The sequence below is a fragment of the Nicotiana tabacum genome, chromosome 19 (assembly GCF_000715075.1).
Source record: "Nicotiana tabacum cultivar K326 chromosome 19, ASM71507v2, whole genome shotgun sequence".
Taxonomy (NCBI): Eukaryota; Viridiplantae; Streptophyta; class Magnoliopsida; order Solanales; family Solanaceae; genus Nicotiana; species Nicotiana tabacum.
In genome coordinates this window covers 124,563,004-124,572,058 of record NC_134098.1, presented here as the reverse complement: position 1 = coordinate 124,572,058, position 9,055 = coordinate 124,563,004, and the positions used below count along the sequence as shown (strand labels likewise).

At 31.3% G+C, this 9,055-nt stretch overlaps 1 protein-coding gene across 1 annotated transcript; it reads right to left on the bottom strand.

Annotated features, from left to right (window-relative positions):
- Positions 1-300: 300 nt before the first annotated feature.
- On the bottom strand, positions 301-8,089 carry LOC107798605 (uncharacterized). The gene is given in 4 exon segments (XM_075238544.1): positions 301-931; positions 5,723-5,844; positions 5,954-6,370; positions 6,372-8,089. Coding segments are annotated over 2 exon segments (1,824 nt in total). The 5' UTR covers positions 7,940-8,089; the 3' UTR covers positions 301-931; positions 5,723-5,844; positions 5,954-6,114.
- Between the last annotated feature and the right edge of the window lie 966 nt (positions 8,090-9,055).

Sequence of the window (9,055 nt, the reverse complement as noted above, 5' to 3'; positions counted from 1 at the left end):
CGATTGTTCGACATATATTAAATTAAACAGTAATTTTGTGAAGTTTTGTTGATAAATACAACAGTTCTACAATCAAACGATGTGCAAACTTATCATGAACAAGATCAAAGCATAATAGAAACTAGAAATTAAAATGATTTAACTCTATCTCTTGTAATCTTCTAGGTTACGCCCACCAAAACTTTACCAAGAAGCAAACACACATGACCTTTTTTGGGGAGGGGAATTAGTGCTCTCTCTCTCTCTCTCTCTCTCTCTCTCTCTCTCTCTCTATTTCAGTCTATATGAAAAATAGTAATAGTGTCATATAAACATTTTCTTTCTCATGTTTGGCTGAAAACACTAGAGAGTGAACACAAGCAATGGGGATTTCAGAACTTGGTTGGATAGTTCTTTCATAAAGTAATTGGAATTCCCATGCATTTTTACAGTACCAAATAGATTAGTAGGGGTAAAAGAAAAGAAAAAGAAGAGGATTCCATTCCTGGTGATTCCAGGAAAGAAGCATCAGATTTGAGAATTCTATACCAATTTTCCACCAGAAAAACATCAAGCTTCTGTTCCTGGCTCCTGCATTTTCTCTTGAAAAAGTACTAACAAAGAGTGCCTCCTCCAATTCCCTACACAATTCTCTTCAAGAATACTCTTTATTATCTTTCTCTACCTTTCTCATCGAGATCTCGATACATAGTATTGTTCCAAAAACCTAATCAAATCAAAATGTCTTGCCGTGTTTTGCAGAATAGATTGATGAGGCATACTCCTAGCTAGCCAGACAAGAGTTATCGCTCACCATAAATCACATTGTGGAACGTGGTCACCAACAAGTCAAGGATCCATCACGGGCCTCTAGCACGCTTCAAATTTTGCAAACACCACCACAAAATCATATTTCTTGAAATGCCCAAGGATTTTCAACTCATCGTTGTACCTGACAGCCTAAAATGTTATTTCAGGCACAGATCCCAAAAGGGAAAGAACAACTACTTACTTAGGTCAGTAAGACCTTGAAGAGGATTTATCCAAGCACAATTAAAAGGCTAACTTCAAAGCAAGAGTAACATACTGTGATTTCCAATGGGCAAGCTAGAATACAGTGAAAACCAATCTGATACTAGATCAGGGACAGATAATATTTCAAAAATTTTAACAGAGGTCTATTATAATTTCTTAATTGAAAAAAATGAAAGCTTAGGCAAGGACAAGACATCCTTCAATCGGAAAAGCAAAGATATTAGACAAAAATCAAAAGTCATATTCCGACAATCCTCTGCAGCTACATTCCAACTCCCACCACCATAAACACTGAAAATACCACCTACTCTTGGATTAAAGAGAAAAAATGAGTAGGGAATACCCGTTTCTTCTAAACCAAATCATCCACAAAGTGGAAATCCTAGCAGCAAAATGAAGATAGTAACACGTTCCTATTAGATCAATAGAGTTTAATGTCTACCTTGTTATTCATTTCTGTTGCATTTATAAGCAGTGGCAGAAAATGTACAAGTGGTCCTGGATGTCTCCTACTATGAGTGAAAGGAGTCCATAAAGTCCAAATGTTTCCTATGTCCTGTACAACGGTCCTCCTCTTACACCAAAAATGTAATTTCTTAAGCATCTAAATATTGTAAGCATGACAGTACACACGACTAGCAAATCATTTATGTATAAACATTTTTCCCAGGAGAATAAAATAAGAATATAGAAGAACAACTCAAACTCTTTCAGATATTTCTTTTAACAGGTAAGTGATGTTTATATCTATACTATATTAAAAGCACGGAGCCCCTTAGCCAAATGTCGTTCGTCTTTTTTACCCTTTAAAAATTGATTTCACATTGGACAAAATAGTTATTTCACTATTTTCCTAATATTTAGTACTTTGAATTCAACTAAAATTTTGATTATTAAATCTTTCCTTACATGTCCAACATATGAATGAAGTCCTAATATTTAGGACTTTAAAATCATTAAGGCTTTACCTTATATAATTTTTGAATTATATAGCATAACTATAACCTTCATATTACTTTTAAATCTCGTGCTATAAACTCAAAATGAAAATCGTTAACACAAAGAATAGTTTAAACATTAATATTGTTTACTAAAAAATAACAAAGAGCAAAATATGGGTCAAGACGTAAACTGCATGAAAGGCCAATTTATTTAATTTCCAAATATGTCATATATGTAAAATCTTACTTTCGAGTTGACAAAATTCTATTTATAGAGTAGTGACACTAAAAGAAATTAAAAAACAAAACAAAACCGGTTGTAGTATCTATCTATCTATATCTATACTATATTAAAAGCATGAAGATCCTTACCGAAATGTCGTTCGCCTTTTTTGCCCTCTAAAAATAAATTCACATTGGATATAATTGTAATTTAAGTTACTTTTCTAATATTTAGGGTATTTAAATCACCTAAAATTTTGGTTATTCAATATTTCCTTATTGAACTAAGTAAGAAGTCCTAATTTTTAGCCTTTGGCCAGCAGAACATATTAACTAAAAAGAAAACGTGAGTTTCTTACAGCTAATAGAATACTATTTATGAAATAAAATTAACCTACAATAAAGGACTAAAATTTAAAACTAATGCTTTTTCTTTTTCATTTCAAAGTTGATCTTTATTACACACAAAAATATATTCTGAAGTCCCTCAATTTAATGTTAAAAATTATAAGAAACACTTCATTTAGTAGTTATTTAATTATTATTTTTAAAATTTTAGAGCTTAATTAATTAAAATTTATTTATTAATTTGTTTCTTATTTGAACCATGGAGAAAGTTAAAATTCATTTTTTCTTTTCATTTCGGACTTTGTATAAGTCTTACACGTAAACTATATATAAATGATAAAAAAAAATAAAGGAAAAATTAAAAGATTTAAGAAAGAAGAGGTACGAGTTCTTAGACAATAGAGTAGATTGTTCATTTTTTTTAAATATACAAGACTATTGCACTAATAATATTATTCAATATTATACTTTTAACTTTCAAAATTTTTAAATACACTATTATAATTATGAGCAACGTTGAACATAAATCAATAAAAGGCACAAATTAACAAGATAATTTGTAACATTCTTTAATTTTTAATCCATGATACATTTAGCTAAATATGAGTGGGTTTATTAGCTAGCCTTCAATTATAGATTCTCTTACTAGCTTGCTTTATTTTTTTTCTTTTTAATGTCCTTTTTTGTTTATTATTGTACTTTGATTTTGTGTTTATTTAGAGTTCGTAGATTATTAGTTACCTGCTTATATGTTGTAAGTTGTATTCTTCAAGATTATTTAGATTTCCAAGGTTCTTGCCCGTGAAACTGAAATCCTAAAATTATAAACTTGAAATAAATTTTAAGTTGAGTTATTGATGTTGAGGACTTCAAAGATAGTTTCTTTAATTATTGAGTTAGTTATACACAATCAATATTCATGATCATCTTTAGGAACTTACACTTTTATTTTATAAATTAACACTTTTTTTAAATAAATATATATTCATTGAGACAGGATTCACGCGCATCGCGCGTACATTATATTAAAAGCACGAAGGCCTTTAGCGAAATGTCGTTCGTCTTTTTTACCCTTTAAAAATAAATTTCACATTAGACAAAATTGTCATATTATTCTAATTTTTAGGATTTTTAAACCAATTGAAATTTTAGTTATTAAACTTTTCCTTATTTGAATTAGGTTAAAATCCTAATATCTAGGACTTAAAACTCATTAAGATGTTACGTTTAAATTTTAAAAGTATCCCTACCATCTTCAATTTACTTCTACTAAAATATAGGATGACCCAAACGATTCCATAAATAAAAAATAGGAGAAATAATTATATTAATCAAATAATAACAATGTGCTGTATATTTTATTCGGAGTGCAAAGTTACCCATGCCAATAATATGAACAAAATAATTAATAACATTTTACCAAATTATTTTTTACGTGTTCTTTTCCTTGGAAATAATTATATAATTATATATATATATATATATATATATATATATATATATATATATATATATATTTAAAAATTACGCTTAACAATTAGAATAAATAACTAAGAAATATCTTTATTAATATAAAAAAGAAAGAGAAAAAATGATTGGCAAAAGTCAATAACACTAACACTTTAGTAAATACAAAGTGTAAAAATGTGATTCTTTTACCATTTTAAAATAAAATAATCGTATTTAATTACAATTAAATATTTAAAATTCAATACGAGTTAATATTAAGAATTTCAATCAACCAAAATAAACTATTTATTTTAGTATTGATAATAAATAATAAGTATTTAAACTATTTAATTAGCAAAAGAATCCAATTCTATTCTTTTTCAAAATTATAAACGTAAAAATTATTTTTCAAGTTGGCTCAAATCTTAGGGACTATAAATTTGTTTCCTCGAAAAGACCATTGGTGATGAAAGACATTAGAAAATAGAGCAAAATTAGTTGTAGTATTGTATTATGAGTTAACTTGGTTAATATGCAAACTTGAACAAATGAGAATGAAATAGCATAAAACAAAATTTATTCAAACTGAGTCATCATTAATCATTATTTTTTTTATTTTAGTAACTAAAACCTCACTACAAGAGTAACATTGTAACCTTTGAGGGAAAATAATTTGAGAAGACATAAGATTCAATTCTTCAATTTGTATTATTTCTCAAATTTTTGAGAATCATAATAAAATTATAGCTAATTCTATTTTTGTCTTCTCGAAAAAATTTGATAAAAATATTTTCAGAAAAAGCTCATACATCTTAAAGAGTGATATGTTCTTCCTGAAACTAAAAAGGAAGTATAATAACTTTTGAAATTGAGCTGATAAAATTATAAAGCTAGAACAAAATTTAAGATGAATATATTTGAATGATGATTGAGGACTCTATGAGACATAGTTTCTTTTTTTATTGAGTTCGCAATATAGGTGGAATATTTTTTAATTTCTAGAGCTTAACCTTTATTTTATAACTGAGATATATTTTTTACATAAATATTTATGTAATTCTTTTTAAAACATTATCCATTGAGTTGGGTTACACGCGCAAAGCGCGTACCCTGAGACTAGTTGATCGAAAAAATAGTCTCACACTTTTTCAGAAAAGTTTCTAGGACATCATCAGCTACCTCCATTCATCCGGCATAATTTATATTTGGATTTTTGTCCTTACAGTTTCATCATTTAAATGATTCAATTAACTCAAAGCTAGCATCATGTCTAGCCAACCATCTACCTAAGGTTCTCAAAAAGCTGAACCTTCCACAAAGGGTAAACAATTTCCCCAACAACTCAAATTACTACTTTATTTTTTACATTCATGCATGGTCCCTCACGACAACCTTTTATCTTCCATGCATTTGAGCACTATTTCAGTTCAATCTTTTATTTATTCAAGAACATCAATCTATCCATCACATACCCCTCACAAAACTAATTCAACTACATGATACCAAGGGAGTATCTTTACATGTTGTGTATCATATCATACATCAGTTGGCAGATTTTAGTGGTAAAGACTCAAAAGCTAAATTAACATCACCAAATATTAGATGAAATCAACCATCATTTCTCAGAAATAGCAGCTCATCGTCATCCATTGAAACCATTATGACATAAATGTCAGCATAATCACATAGAAGGATTGCAACAAATATAATGAAAAAACAAGAACTAAAGAACTGTTATCCAATTTCACCTTTTACATCAGTTGCAACTATGGCTGAGCACAGAAGATTGTTTTTCGTGGCGCAAAAGAGAAGCAGACAATTCCTCCATTGAGTTGCACCCATGAACGGGTTTCGATATGATTAACCAACCCTTGATGTACACAAAAAAAATTATGAAGATGAGATTAACCTCCATATACCTCGTATCTTTAACTAACCAAAAGAGAGAAAGAGAGAGTCAGGAGGAGAAAAGCACATACCTGCATTGCACTCGAACCATGAACCACAGATTTTTGCTCCTTCCTGAAGAACAGGGTACTCAAAAGTAGTTTAAGTGTGAAATAACATTGACAGAATATGGGGTACCAAAAGCAATGACAGAATGGGTCTATTAGACCGCTCTCAAACTTCTCCACCATAGTTAACAATTGACAACATCATTGTAGAGGTGTCCATCTATGTCAGGGACAAATCCCTTCTCTATCATTTCTTCTCTGATAATGTCATAGGTAGTTCTATTGGGTACCAATCCTTTTTCCAACATCTCGTTCAAAAAAGCATTTGCTTCTTCCAACTTATCTTTTTGACAGAAACCTTTAATCAACACGTTGTAAGTGACAAGATCTTTTTGTTTGAACAGATATTGAAGGCTACGATGATCGGTAAATGGGGTTTCTTTCTTGGCAGTAGCCAGCCATCAAATTGTTGTAAGTCACATGACTTGGGATCAGCCCTTTCTCAGACATCTCATCCAGAAGTCTAACTGACTTTCTTGATTCTCCCCTTTTGCACATTGCATCTATTCGAATATTGTAAGTTACAACATCAGCCTTCACACTCTTCTCCTCCATTTCCTCCAGTAGCTTTTTTGCTGCTTCAATATTTCCCTCTCGATAATAACCCCCTAATAAGCAATTATATGTCGAAATGTTAGGACAAATCAGTTTGTTCGACATCAACTCACGAAGTGTGACTGCTTCTTCCATTTTGCTAGCCTTACAATGAGCATCAATAACTGTATTAAAAGTTAGTACATTTAAATCTAACCCTTGCTTCATAACATCATCAAACAACTCTTTAGCCTCTCCGAACATCTTCATTTTTGAAAACCCATTTATCAGTACATTATAAGTCCGAATATTAGGCTCCAATCCTAGACGTACCATTTCTGCACGTAAACCAAGAGCCTCATCAACTTTCCCATCACCAAAGAACCCATTAATTAACGAGTTAAACGTTACAATGTCCGGTCTCATCCCTTGAAGCCGCATTTCTTTAAAGAGCTTCGTAGCTGCCCCGACATTGTCGTCCTTACAAAACCCATCAATAAGAGTATTATAAGTTCTCTGATTTGGACTCACCCCCTGCTCCACCATTTCTCTCAAAAATGCATCAGCTTTATACATTTTCCCATCCCCGCCCCTCTTGCAATACCCATCAATCAATGTATTGTAAGTAACCACATTCGGAATAATCCCCCGAACCTTCATATCTTCCATCACATCCTTAGCCTTATTCAACTTCCCCACCTTACATAACCCATTAATTACAATATTAAACGTGTACACGTCAACCTCAATTCTCCTCCTAATCATCTCCTTATACAAAAGCTCTACTACCTCAAATTTCCCCTCATTCACCACCCCTTTAAGCATCGGTTTACACGAAAATACAGATAACTTAAATTCATAATCTCCAGCTCTCTTAAAAGCCTCCAGAGCTAAATCAAGCTTAGCATTATTAACATAAGCTAATACCAACATGTCAACAATAATAGAATTAGCACAAACATTATCACTACAAGTCAAGAGTGTATGAAAAACAGAAGAAACCGTATGGGTTTTCCCATACTTAACAAAATCATGCAATAAAGATCGAACCTTTGGGTATCTTTTATCATTGACTAACAAAATAAGCAGTTTGAATAAATGGTGAAGAGGGTGGTAAACCTGATAACCATGTTGAGACCATTTAAAGAAAGGCAAAATGGTGGCAGAATCAAACCCAGAATCAAAAAGTTGTTGAAGAAAAGAAGTTGGGTTAATGGGTTTAATTAGGTCCTTGAGTTGAGACCAGTGCTGCTTTGAAATCAGTTCTGAAACTCTAGATTTGAAAAGTGGGTCTGAAACCAAATTGGGTGTTGAAGTTGAGGTTGAGGTTGGCTCTGAATTAGCTGAAGATTCTGTGAAAAGGCAGCGAAGGGGTATACGGGTGTGTAGACAACGCCGAACGTAAGATACCGACATGGATACAGGCGATGAAACTATGGGAGAAATTGTGATTAGGAACAAGGATTCATGCGGAACATTGAGAGCCACGAGCAGACTACTGAAATAGGACTAAAATAGTCCAATCCCTATAAATTAAGGACCATTTTGATCATTTTCTTGCTTGTGGTTTTTACTGCATCCCTGTCAGCCAATTAGGTATAACTAATTTTCTACGAAAACCTATATGAATAATTATGTTTGTTTAAAATACGGCAAGTGTTTTTTTATTTATTTATTTATTTGAATTGCTATTTATTTTTTTCACGGCCAAAAGAGTCACGCATTGGATCCTAATAATCCAAGCTAAATAGCCTGGACCGTGGATCATTATATATCGTTTGAGGTATTAATGTGAAAAAAAGAGGAATTTATGCAGTGACTTAATATATTTGATATTTTGTATCGTCCATGTGATCATTTAATTAGTGATGCCATGGTTGAATGATATAATTTTGATAAAATCATAAGAGTAAAAAATTATGTGGTTCGTTTAATGTAACTTGAGACTTTAATGAATGTTCTAAGTATGACCAAGAGGTCATTTGGACAAATGCGGATACAAATTTAACTTTGTCGTTTGGTTACCGTCTCGGATAAATAAGGTTATCTTATGTGATTATGTCATTATTTTAATATAAAATTTATACCATTATTAAATATACCCATAATTAAATATGAGTTAAATATAATTTCAAATATCATAACGAGATTAGTATTTTTATTTCGATAACCAAACTACCACAAATAGTATAACACATCCAAGAGGAAAAAACAAAATAAAATAAAATGAGATACTCCAAAGGCACAAGCAATGGGAAAATAGTTTACGGGTTTGGGAAGTGCACAGTTAGCCACTAATTAGAGATGTCTTTACCTTTTAGTCACTATTTAAAATGTATTTACCTTTTAGCCACTGCTTAATAAATTTGTACCCGCCCAGACGAAAATACCCCTGTACTAGACATGGATGCTGTGTAACTACTAAGGACATAGTGTCCTTAACTTCATGAATGCTGTGTAAATATTAAGGACAAAGTGACTTATGTTTGCACCTTCCGTTATTAAACTTTAGGACATTATATCATTAACTTC